The following is a 13,554-nucleotide window of genomic DNA, read 5'->3' as shown; positions in this document are numbered from 1 at the left end:
AATTGTACATCAGAATCACTCAGATGGCCATAAATAATGATTGTTCCATCAAGCGTGGTGGTGGGAAATTGCGGTACTCTCTCTCTCTACAGCTCTTCTCTCTTTCCCTCTGATGCTTGTGTCGTGTTTTTGAGTAATAGTAATAGTTTTCATAGGGAAAAAATCAGTAGTAGATATTTATTTTTGGGCAAATGTATGTAAGTGGACAAAAGATATTCCCCAAAAATTCTATTGAATGAATTTGTGGCAGCTTATAGCAGCATTTATTATTTTCATTTTATTATTTTCCTCATGGACAGCAATAGCGCAGCATTATTCGAAGAAGTTAAAGGTTCTGTGTTTTCTATATACGGTACACTACCATTCAAAAGGTTTGGGGTTGTTAAGATTTTCTCTTATGGTCACCAATATTGTAAAAACAGAAAAATGTGGAAATATTATTACAGTTTCTAATAGTTATTTTCTATTTTAATTCATAAAGCTGAGTTTTCAGCATCATTACGCCAGTCTTAAGTGTCACATGATCCTTCAGAAATCATTCTAATATGCCGATTTAAAGAAACGTTTCCTTGCTGAATAAAAATATTGATTTAAAAAAAAAAAAAATCTTACTGGCCCCAAATTTTTGAACAGCAGTCGTGTATGTATTTATATGGGGAAAAAATTATAATGGGCCTTATTTACATAGAAAACATTACAGGGCCGGTTAAGTGCATTTTGAACCAGGTTAAACTGGGTTGTAGGTAGTTAGTGAACGTTACGCAGGTTTTCATGCTGAAATTTCACATTCAAACGTGCCTGAATTGTTTAGTGAATATGCCCCTCAGTGATGATAAAGTCAGTTTAAAGTGACAACAGCAATAAGCACGAATGCTCTCAAGTAATCCACTATTGTCTTGAGCTATTGACAAGTTGAGCCAGAGTGACAATCTTGTGCCGTGTGAAGAGCGTTCACGCTCCAAGGGCTCCCCAGTGGCAAAAAGAACAGAAAACAAACAAACGAGTAAAACGGCCAAAGCAGCGCGGCTGAAAGATTAATGTGTACGTTGGTATCTGTGTCTGCGTCTGTGGCAGGGGAGCTGTTAGCATTGTGTTGGGAGGCCGCCCGAGTGTCTGTTCAAACTGTGTATGATAGGCATTCTCTAAAGAAAAGACAATTCAAGCACACCTTTTGCCTGAGATTGAATGCACACCCTGGGAGAAGAACAAACGCTCTGGGGCCGACTCGCCATAACGCGCTTTGCTTTTACCATCTTCCTGCTCCATTCGGAGGGGGGAGAGATTACTTGTATCATGCCGAGTCAAAGTGTCCATCTCCTCCTTGAGTCTTTAGAGAGAGCGAGACAGGCCTCCACTAATGCCCTGCCGCACTCACGGCAGAACTAGGTCATTTAACAATGGACCCGAGCAGCGGTCGGCCCTCTTCCTCTGCATAATACATTAAGTCTAATGTGCTGCAACCATTCAGGAGGACCCCCCAAAAGCTGTTATTTTATTCTGTAAATGCACACGGACATGACATTTAATATTGTCACACCGGCGAGGAATGACAGGGGTTTATTGTGCATCAAGTGCGACATGATGCCAAGTTTAATCTGAACAGAGAGCAACATGACAAAAGGGAAAACACGGCGTGTTCCTCCGAGCATGAGCCTTGAATAAATGATAGACAGGGAGCTCAGGGCGGCAGAGACAGGGGCATGTACTGCAAAGATTAGAGAGCGGAAAAGAAAAAACTAAGCTGAACATTTCACTGGAGGTCCCAGGCTGCATTGTGTGCTCAGGATCTTTCAGTGCGTTGTTTCGAAATCCTTTTTAGCAGAGTGTTCCAGACTCTTATCGGTACAAGTCCCTGCAGATGAAGACAGTAAGAAACTACAGCTGTGATAAAGATGACTTGACATGAGCCCATCAAAATGCATGCGAATCGCATGTGTGTCCGGCAGGGTTGTGCGCCTTTTGGTACTGAATTGGTGCCTTTACATTTCATTCGATTTTATTAATTTACTAATTGTATACATTTATTATATTAATAGTTTCAATTTAAAGACCATTGTACCACTGTGGAAGAACACATCATTTCACAATGTTCTAATTTAAACAACATCAAGTAAAAGTCTCGATTATGAATGAATGTGAAAGAACTGAACCATTTTGTAGATCAAACTTGTTCTGTCATAGTATGCAATATGGTACATAAAGAGAAACCAATCCTGTAGACAGGAAAGTGTATCTGAACCTACATTTTCTTTCATTTTTGCAGGAGAGGTCTCATTATGACAATCTTAGCCATCACCTGGGCAAACTAGGCGAGGATGGAAAGATCGGTCACAGAGTCATCGACCTCACCAGGCCAGAGGATTTCGACGGTAAGTTTCTTTCTGTAGTGTTTCAAAACATAACTTCGCTTCTCAAATTCTGTCTGTTGTGCTCTGTACCCTTGCAGAGCATTGTCATATATCTAATGCTGCTTGCTTGTCGACTACAATGAGAAATGAGGTCAGGTACAGTTCAGTCACATGAGCAGATTGACTGGATTCCACAGTTGCTCGGCCAGTGTCAGGAGAAGTTGATGGGGGTAATGCAGTGTGCATGGCTGTATTTAAAGTTTTTCACAGCTAGTTCTTGATGACAAAGCATTGGGACAATGCTGGCCCTCCTCCAGCACCAGACTCTGTTGCCAGAGTTCCAGTTTGATGTGCTGGGTGTGGAGGTGTAAATGATGATAGAACTTGCACGACAAGACGTCAGCTCCTTTTGTCACCCTGATCATAAACAGTGCGTGTATATGCACCAGTGTTTTTCCCATGTGTATATTGTAATATTTATAACGGTTTTAATGGAAATCTAGAGCCAAGATATAATAAAAACATTTTTTTTAGTTCCATATAATGATGTGTATTATCTTTAAAAAAACAGTAAGGGGACAATCACAATAGATTTTGTTGTTGTTGTTGTTGTAAGATGATCGGCCTCTCATAACTCTGTTTATGAGCTTTCTTAAGCATAAATTATTTATTTTGGCTGGGTAGAAATCGAATCTGTAAATAGAGGTTTAGAGATGCAGTTTTTCTGGTCTGGCAGGATCTGCTCTGACCAGACAAGAGCAGATTCCCGCCAAGAAGCCTATCCCTCCCCTCTCAGATCAGTGAGAAAGCTGGGTCCTCCAACACGGTGGGAACCCGTCTCCTGTGGGCTCTGAAGCAGGGCTGAGGGCACCCAGCCACCCAAGAGATGTGGAGTTAAAAGAGTCCTAAGTGGAGGTGAAGGAACAGAGAACGTCCCATCAGTTAACTCCCGGCACAGACAGGATTAGAAGGCCACAGAGGTTTCCCATTCCAGTGGACAGGCGCCACTGCGAGTGCTCAGAGCCATCCCCATCTCCATCTTCCCGCAAACACATCGAGATGAAGGATGTGAACGGCATTTTATGATGATACGCCCTACATTAAATAGTCTCTTTTACAAGTAGAATGTGTTTACCCGTTGGGAAACATGGAGTGTTTACTTGTGTGTTTTTGTGTTTAGAGCCTTTTTTTGATAGACCAAGTCAAACAAATTCCATTCCTCTCCCAGAACATTTGAGGAATGTAAGCACTGTGTATGTGATACCTACGCTTAAAAAAAATTCTGTTTATTTGCCACTAGTCTTTGTTTTATTACGCCGCTCTCTTCAGAAGCTTTGGGGCTTCGTCAATAAAGCTAGCTATTTTTTTTATGCACTTTAAATGATTTATCAGCTGAGTAGGAAACTACCATTTGAGAATTAAATTTCTTGACACTTTAACAGGGCAAACAGACTCATACAGTAACTGCCATCGAGAGCAGAGGAAAATTACTGAGTGGGTCCATAACGGCGGCGTGTTTCCCTGTACGGAGGTCCTGCCTGCTGAAAAGACACGTTATATTGGAAAAGGCTTGGGGTGTAAAACAGCTCTCTGTCACTGCTGCAACTCGTAGAAAGCTTTAGGTTGCTTGAACTAATATTTGTGAAGCATGCAGCAACCAAATTAACAGCTGCCAAAGCTCTAACGAGAGAGAGGCCATTGGAAAATAACGGCGGGGTATGGAAATAGATAGAATTTCCTTCATTTCGCAAAAAGCCACGAGCCACATGCATCAGCTCACCGCAAAGTCATTAGGTCTTTTTAAGCTCAGATGAAAAACATTAACTAATACCACAAAAGGCTTTAGTATGGCCCCTTTGTTCATTCACATATGGCTGCGTATGAGTTTTGTTTGCCGAACGGGTCGGGTCGTGCGTGTTTAAACTGTCTCTGTCAGACAGGGGTCTGAGCAGAACAAAGGGTGTGTTGAGTGATTCCAGGGGCAGGAAGTCGAGGTAATATCAGCACACTTTTAAGACAATGCTGGCCAAAATGAACGTTGGCCAGGATTGATTAACTGCTTGACTCTGTAATCTCTGAGCTATGTTAATGCTGTATTATTTATGCATATGGTTAAATTGTGGCTAGGTTATCGCTGTATTATTATAGGGTAGCAATCACAGCAGCCAAAGCAAAGGAATCACTCAGACATTTATGTCTGTTAGACGATCATTTTATAAACGAGTGTGATAAACGGCACATTATGTCATAAAAAAAGAAGTGAATGTGTGAGGATCTACACCACTGTTTAAAAGTTTGGGGTTTGTAAGATTTGTTAAATGTTTTTGATCAAAAATACAGAAACATAGTAATGAAATATTATAACAATTTAAAATAACTGTTTTAATAACTATATTTTAAAATGTAATTTAATACCGTGATGGCAAAGTTGAGGTTACTCCAGCTGTTATTCCGGTATTTAACATCACATGATTCTTTAGAAATAATTTTAATATGCTGATTTGCTGCTCGAGAAACATTTCTTATTATTATCAGTTGAAAACAGTTGCTTAATATTTTTGTGGAAACTTTGAAAGTAATAGAAAGTTCAAAAGGACAGCATAATGTACTGAACCGTAAGGTATTTGGAAGTCCATTTGTGCCTCAAAGTAAAAAATAAAACATGTTAAAAATATAATGTTTTAAATAAGAAAAAAGGCACATTGTCAGAAATAGTCACACTGTGAGATAAAGTCACAAGAAAGACAAATAAACTTGCAATTTTGAGATATAAAGTTACAATAGCAAGAAGTAATCTCTTTTTATTATTATTTATCACATTCACTTAAATCAGCTCAGAGAAAGATTGAGAACATTTAACAGTAGTGCGCTTTTGTGTGTGGCTGTCTATACAACAAAGAGACTAGACATTCTTGTGTCTGTCTGTCTGTGTTTTCCCAGCATACCCACTGCTGGTCCTTTAACCAGTTTTACTGTCTTTGTAGTCTGCACCTCAGCCCAAGTCTCCTTTACATGCCGATCTCTATAATGGTGCAGTGCAAACAGGAATTTAGCATGGCCCTCTTCAAGACCTTACAACATCCAGGGCGAGATGCATGAGAAACAATAGCTTAAAGAAACATGCACTTACACGTTGCTCTTTTGTCCATATAAACTCGTTCACACACACACAGAGAGCAGAATTCCAAATATCCAGCTGGGTGCAACCCAGCAATTGGCATGTTAAAGTGGTGGGCTCATATCACACGTAAGTTGTAATGGTTTAATTAACACAATATGAGTGCTGACATGAATGGGAGAGCTGAGCATTGTGTCATATCTGCCTGTGCGCGTTAGGAGAGACTCCCATTGTCAGCGCTGAATACCTTTACGGAAAGGCGTCTCTTTCTTTATTGGATCGTCCGCAGAGGGCCTGGCAGGTTTGCGTGATTGTTGCTTGTTTCTCCAAGCAGATTCTTGTGTGACAGTCTGTGTGTGCCCTCAGAACAAAAGGCTAGCTGCAGCGAGAGCCTGAGAGGCTCAGCCTTTTGGCTCCGTTCCGCGTACTATCGAGTCTGGGCCTGCTGCAGGCAGGTGTGCCGGGCCGCGGGGCCCCTTTCACTCGCACACTTCCACGCGAGTGCTCTCTCTCTTTCTCTGTAATTCATACAGTCCCCCTCTGCTCTCCCTCCTGTTCACCGGGAGAGACAAATTAAATGGAGATTCTTGTATCGCTCTGTCATGTTGGGCACCGGGTCTCATAAATCACAATAAAGTCGATTAGAAGCCTCCTGCCGTCTCGCCCCCCCCACCCTCACGCACCTCAGGGGGTCTCCCGTGGCATCCCGAAACATCTGCATTTATTTACACAATAACACACCTAACTAGGTGCTTCCTAAAAGAGACGCACGGGGGGGAAAAAAACGTCAATTAATGCTAATTTGTAAATGTCAGAGGCATGTAAGCTTTCTTATTAAACAACAACAAGCGAGAGAGAAAAAAATCAGAGGGTTGTAAATTGCATGTTGTGGATGTGGGGTGACGTCGCGCGAGCCGACCTCGCTGCCAACTCTTTGGCTGCTTTTGATTAAGGCACATTATGATTGCAGTAGGGTGGGGGGCACGGACCACCCGAGTCTGCGAGCGGGGCTCCATGCCAGGGGCCGCCGCTCGTCTCGTCCCGCAGAGCACCGGCACTCTCTAAGTCGGCTCTCATTCCTGCGGTCCACTCAAATGACTGCGAGCGCTGAGTCTGTGTCTGCTGACGCACTACAGCAACAACAGGGCATGAGATGATCATTACAACCAGCCCTGGTCCCTCTCGCCCTCTCTCAGCGAAACGGAAAAATGGATCCGATTTGCAATTTAAAAGTCCAGCTGCTGGTTTCCTGCATGTAAGCTGCTCACCTCTGCCTATATCTGCATGCATGCCAGTATATAAATTGCTGAATCAGTGTCAGTGGTAAAGTAATGGCACGGGGCGAATCGTAAATTAGAGCCGGCCATCCCCCCCCCGAACAGACAGTGGCGGTCGTGTCTGGGTGAGGTAGCCGAATGCGCGAGCAAGCGTTGGCAAGGTAATGAATGCCTTCATCTGGCCCCGGCAGTCAGCAGATTGCCCAGCGTTGATGGATACTGTCAGCCCTACGCCACACTACATTTCATTGCACAATAAACATGGCTGTCAAAGCCAAACAAAGTGAAATCAATTTATCCTGCACGGTGAGCGCGTGCTAAATGAAATTAATGTACTGTGCGGGGAACGTTGTCGCCGTATAATCCCGACGAAAGGGGCCGAGAGAAGCCGGGACGAGGCGGCTGCTTGTAGTGCGTAGTGTACAAAGTTGTGGAGAGGGAAGATCAGAGAGAGCCTGACTGATTCACCATGACTGTGTGGAGCTGGGCAGCCAGATAAACAGCAGCCCTTTCTGGATTATTATGATTGTTAAACATGACATGTGTAAATGGATCTTTTGGGCCCTGTGCAAAGCCATTCTGCCCAGAAGGGCCTGGAGGATAGAGCCTCCTGCTGGCTGCCTGAAACTTAGACTTTGTCTCTCTCTCTGTCTGTCTCTCTCAGGGCATGAGCGTGTGTGTTTGAACAGTGAAGGTACCTCTCCAACATTGCCTATTTTCCCGCTCCTCCTTTTCTGTGCAGCGCGCTGCCCTCAAAATATTCTCGGTATCCCGGTGCTTTAATAGCGGTGCAGTGCCAAGATCCATTACTTAGCTGGAGCTTTTATTTTGTTTATCAACACCAGTGATAATAGAAATCAAAAGCAGGTACCGTGTGCCAAGACTTGAAGTTTCAGGGTCCTAATGAATACACATCACATGTGGATGATGAAATATTCATGACTGATTCCAAGCCTTCTTATCCAGTTTTTGGATCATTAAAGATGTATCGTAGCATATGGGAAGGCTCTTTTTTTTGTTTGTTTTATTTTTCAAGCCTTATTTATCAACATGTTTTTGTTTGTTGAAATATTCATACAGCTTTTATTTAATTCTTTCACATCTTACATATAAAAGGAAGCAAATGCGCATGCAAACAGAATCATTTTCACTCTGCTGTAAAGTTAAATACAGAAACTGGGGGACACACATGCTGATTGTGAATGGCCTGATTGAGGAGTTCGACTCCTTCAAGTCTGTTTGCTCTGTATTACACTCACACCAGGCCTCATTCACTAACTCTGCGCACATGTGTGAAATGCTAAGAAACCTAATTTTGTATTTTTATATATCTATCATGTAATTATTTATCTAATTAGTTATTTTATTTAAATTTAATGTATTTATTTATTATTATTTACCATCCCATGTTTAACCTCTGAGTCTGCCTTTTGTCATGCTCAGTACGTGTTAGCACATTGAAAGCAATCGCATTGAGATGTATGTTTTGTCAGGACATTGGCACTGGCCCTCTCCCCTAATTTTATCCCTTTACACAAACGCCCTTGTGCCACATTTGTTATTCAGAGCATTACCATTATTACTCGTAGCAGGAGAAACATTACGACAGCCATCCAGAAATGTACGGCTGTTCAAATGCACGAACGCTGCAGCCCAGACAAAATATTTAAAAGGCATTATAGTGAGGGTCCTCTTCATCTGGTTTGAGCTAGTTTTCACTCATCAGGAGTTCCTCGACCAACAATTGTTCGTCTTGTTCTATGCTCCAAAACATGGGCTTGTCCCATCCAGTTCTGGGATGGGCAGCCTGGAGTATGAGGAACGACTGCCTCCCTTCTCTGGTTCAGCTCCAGTCACACTGATGTGCTGATGGATGCCCTGCGCTACTAAGTTGATTAACGGTTTGCACCCACTCTCTCCTTCTTGCTCTGGTGTTCCTAGGGTGTAAGGAACTGAATGGCTCTACAGATAAACCACATCAGTATTATTGTTGGCCAACAGGAGGCGCCAGCACTACCGAGGCACGGGTCTACAGGGAACCCCGGGGAAGGAACAGCAACGAACCTCACATCAAACGGCCCATGAACGCCTTCATGGTCTGGGCCAAAGATGAGCGCCGCAAAATCCTTCAGGCCTTCCCAGACATGCACAACTCCAACATCAGCAAAATCTTGGGTAAGTCAAAGCCCCCCAAATCAATCACGACCAGCAGCCATAGCCTTCTGCGTTAGCCTTTCCGCTTTCGTTTGGGATGACGCCATGCTCCATATGATAAAGCTGAAATGGTGTCGTGGGAACTATCGTAGAGTGCTTCAGAAACTGCTGAAAATATCTTTGCCTATTTTGGATCACACTAATCCAGTAGTCTTTTTTAACACAGCCATTTAAAGAGTCATTCTACTTAATAAAATGACTTTACATTCTTTTGGAGTAATTACTCAAGGAATGATTGTCATTAGCTATATGTTTTCATTCAAGCTCTAAAATAGTTAGCAACAAATCTAAATATTGCAAAAGCAATTTCAAGTAAGCAGCATTTCCATCACATGTGTTCAAGAAAACTTCCAGGAAATTGGAAAATATCATAGAAATAGAAATTTGGTTGAGACAAAGTTAAAGGGATAGTTCACCCGAAAATGAAAATTCTGTCATCATTTACTCACCCTCAAGTTGTTCGAAACCCGTATGAGTTTCTTTGTTCTGCTGAACGCAAAAGAAGATAGAGTGAAGAAGGTTTGTAACAAAGCAGATAGAGCAACTATTGACTACCATAGTATTTTTTTCCTACTATGGTTGTCAATAGTTTCTCTAACTGCTTGGTTACAAACATTCTTCTAAATATCTTCTTTTGTGTTCAGCAGAACAAAGAAACTCATGCAGGTTTGGAACAACTTGAGGGTGAGTAAATGATGACAGAATTTTCATTTTAGGGTGAACCATCCCTTTAACATGGCATTTGCTGATGTAGAAATATATCTAGAAATGTATTAAAATGGGTTTCTATTGTAGTTTAAAGGAATAGTTCACCCAAAAATGAAAATTAGCCCAAGATTTACTCACCCTCAAGCCATCCTAGGTGTATATATAAAGTTCAGTCATGAAACTCTTATCGCCGATTGGTTCTTTCAGTTCTACGACACCAACCAATCAGAGATACTTCCCCATTTACATGGCTTTATTTATACCGTATCCTAGCCGCTATCAGCACGCCGCACAATATTAAAACTCCTATAATCCCTCCTCCTCCCCAGCGCCACCTGTAGAGATCTGCTAAGGGGGGTTATATCATTCTGCAGCAGCCTTTCCTTGTTGTTATCTTGACTAAGCCAAACATTATGTATTTGCTCAGCAGCAGCAGCGTAGCAGATCTCGTCCACCAAAATCAAGCCTATGTACATTCCATGCTCTATGCTAATAAAATGCTGGTTCACTGTTCACTCCGAGAGTTGTTATGATTGAAATTACATTTTTCTTTCAGATGAATACAATCGAGTTATATTAGGGTTTAAAATGGCAGTGAATGGCTGTTTCTGTTTTGAAGTCCATAAAAGTGCATCTATCCATCATAAAACCGCTCCGCACGGCTCTGGGGGATTAATAAAGGCCTTCTGAAGCGAAGCGATGCATTTGTGTAAGAAAAATATCCATATTTAAAACTTTACAAACTGTAATCTCTAACTTCCGCTAACTGTCATACGCGCGTTCACGGGAGACTGGCGTTCCAGTGTATGATGTAGGACACAGGCGTAGCGTAAGTCCCGGTGACGAACGCGGAAGCACCATAGACCAGTGGTTCTCAAAGTGTGGTACGAGTACCACTTGAGGTACTCAGGCTGCCTCTAGTGGTAGTGGTTAAAGTAAGGTCGAACTGACTGTTGCCATCTTGGCAGCGCGTCATTGCCCGTCACTCCCGGATAACAGAAAATGGGCAAAAAGGCGGGACGTGGGTGGAGCTGAGGTGACGTGATGACTTACAGACAGCAGATAAATGTCTATCCACCTGTCACTCAAAGTGGCCATGACCTTAATTATGCAGAACTTTAAGGCTTTATATAATGTTATCGAATGAGTTATAAAACAATTCACCCCCCTCACAGTTGTCATGAAGGGCAAAATTAGATATATAGACCAAAACCACAATTTGTACCAGGCTGTAAACATTTTTCTTTCTGCTGTAAAGTGCCTGTATAGGCATTTTAACACGGGGCTTTCTGAGATTCTGCTCTCTTTTGGAGCCTTTCTTTAGCGTCTAGTCGATGAATTGCTGTTTAAGTCACTTCCGTATTGGCTTCAAGAGAAACTGGGGGAGGTTGCCTCTTGTGAAGCACAGAGGATAGAGCAAAACAACTTGGTTCTCGCGAGAACAAGCATATTTTCTCCGGAGCGTCCTACGTCATCTCTCGTGAACGCATGTACGATAGTTAGCGGAAGTTAGAGATTCCAGTTTGTGAAGTTTTAAATATGCATAAATCACGCATCACTTCGCTTCAGGAGCTTTATTAACCCCCCGGAGCCACGTAGATCAGTTTTATGGATAGAAGCACTTTTATGGACTTCAAAACAGAAACAGCCATTCTCTGCTATTATAAAGCTTGGAAGAGCCAGGACATTTTTAAAAATAATTCAGATTGTATTCGTCTGAAAGAAGAGTAAAAAAAAGAGTAATTCATGGGCTAATTTTCATTTTTGGGTGAACTATCCCATTAAGCGCAAGTCATCTTATGAAATTAAAAAAAAAAATTAGTAAGCAAACATTTTATTATTGGTGTTTCAATATAGAAATTTTAAATGAAATGGCAAAATAAAAAAATAAAAATGGATGGAAACCTGACTATTGAGCTGATCTTCTAAGGTTATTGTATGAAACATGTATATGTAATATTGTTTTGTGAAACTTTGTACATTTAAAAAAAATCATAATAAGTATATAATGACACTGATAGTATCAGCATGAATTAGGACCGCAGAAACACTGAACCTCTGTTGAGGTAAAGGGAGGGTCTGTTTTTACCTAACTGAAACGGCCCACTTTTTTGGACCAAAACCAAGACTAAAATATAGCTGAATTGCACCATTAAGAGAGAGGGTGAGTGTTATGTTGATTGACTAGATATTTCAGCATGCACTACATATGCAAATGAATATTGCCAAGACAGTTTTTCCCCTCTTAGCAATCAATAAACAAGCATCTCAGCATTAGCTACTAAGCAAAACGTATGTTGTGAATAAGATGTTCAGGCTATTACCACACCTGCCTAATCTTTTGAAAGTAATTCCACACAATTCAATGCATCTCAAACAGACGAGCACGGTTAAACTTGATGGCGTGCTGCCCGCGGGAGCAGCTCAATTAGATGGATTTAGTGGCTGTCACGTGGGCAGTGTTTGTCATGAAAAATGACAGGGCTAAATGGGTCTTGTCCCCCGGTCCAGAGAGTCAATAGATCACAGCAACTAAAAGTCCCGTCAGCCCGGACGTTCTGATGGCTGAAGATATTTACTGGCCTGTTGTTTCCACTAATGCAGCAACAGTAACAGTCCCTCCATTCACAAAAGCAGTGCTTGCCTCAGAATAAATTCTTGTACAGTGCGTTTTAAGCTCATTTTGTCTCCAAATGCAAAAAAATACATTTAAATAGCATTAATTATTTCATTCATTGTATTCAAATGTATTGAAATCATTAAAAATAAAGTTTTATAATAAAATAAAATCGTTATAAAGTAGAGTTTGAAGGCGTTCTTTTATTTGTTTAATTAAAATCATAATTGTATTAAAATTCATTGGATTTTTTTTTTTTTTTTTTAAGTAGTTTAAATTAAAATGAAATGTAGTTCGAAAATATAGTTTGAAGTCATTCTTTCGCCAAGAAATAAAATCTGCAATAGTCACGTATCACTTCTAACTTCTCAACTCTGGCCAACAGGATCTCGCTGGAAGTCCATGACGAACCAGGAGAAACAACCGTACTATGAAGAGCAGGCACGGCTCAGCAAGATCCACTTGGAGAAGTATCCCAACTACAAGTACAAGCCCAGGCCCAAGCGCACCTGCATTATCGACGGCAAGAAGCTGCGCATCGGCGAGTACAAGCAGATGATGAGGTCGAGGAGGCAGGAGATGAGGCAGTTCTTCACTGTGGGGTAGGTGCACGGCAGAAAAATCAACAAAAGATGCCCTGCCCTCTGTTAAAACCCTATAGACAGTTAATAAAGCCAGCTTAGAGCTCTCACAATAGGCAGGTAATGACTCCATGCTGTGTGCCAACTCCTGGTGTAAAGCCAGTGACCCTCTAATCAGGTTGATTGGAGTAATTCAGCCACTTAGCTCATTTGTCACGTTATATGGCCCTCGCACTTAATTTTAATATACGCTTCAAAGCAAAGTGAGCGCCGCCTTTTGTTGCGCACAAGCTCCTTTTGTGATTATATGCTGTGGTAAATTTATTTTTACTCGGAGGAGGGGAAATGCACTGTATGGCCCTGGGTTGAATCCCATTGACAAAATAGTATTTTCTTTCAGCTGCTTGAAAGTGGTGGTTTATCACATTTAGACGGTAACAGAGGGCCGCAGGACTCACGTAGCCATTATTTTAGGATATTAGAGTCGAGTATGAATGTAGAGAGGGCTGCAGGGCAGATGTTTGGAGCACAACTCTATAATTTACTGCGTGTGGTGAGTGAAGAAAATGCCTGCTCCAGGTGTTTCCACTTCAACAGCAAGAAATACGAGCACTGGAGTATCAATCAGCCTGTTAAAGATCAGGAGACTGTGTCTCTACCAACCAATTGGCTTTGTCGCCATGAAAGAAAT

The 13,554-nt window shown here is 41.8% G+C and overlaps 1 protein-coding gene across 25 annotated transcripts in view; it reads left to right on the top strand.

Annotated features, from left to right (window-relative positions):
• Positions 1–13,554, top strand: part of sox6 (SRY-box transcription factor 6) — a 150,235-nt gene that overhangs the window by 133,038 nt on the left and 3,643 nt on the right. For all 25 annotated transcript variants that reach the window (XM_079810553.1, XM_079810533.1, XM_079810551.1 and 22 more), the window contains 3 exons: positions 2,264–2,369; positions 8,745–8,918; positions 12,668–12,884. In XM_079810553.1, the coding sequence (XP_079666679.1) occupies positions 2,264–2,369; positions 8,745–8,918; positions 12,668–12,884 (497 nt within the window). The remainder of the gene's footprint in view (positions 1–2,263; positions 2,370–8,744; positions 8,919–12,667; positions 12,885–13,554) is intronic.

This window comes from Gobio gobio (genome assembly GCF_949357685.1).
Source record: "Gobio gobio genome assembly, chromosome: 2".
NCBI lineage: Eukaryota > Metazoa > Chordata > Actinopteri > Cypriniformes > Gobionidae > Gobio > Gobio gobio.
This window is presented reverse-complemented; position numbering and strand designations above follow the sequence as displayed.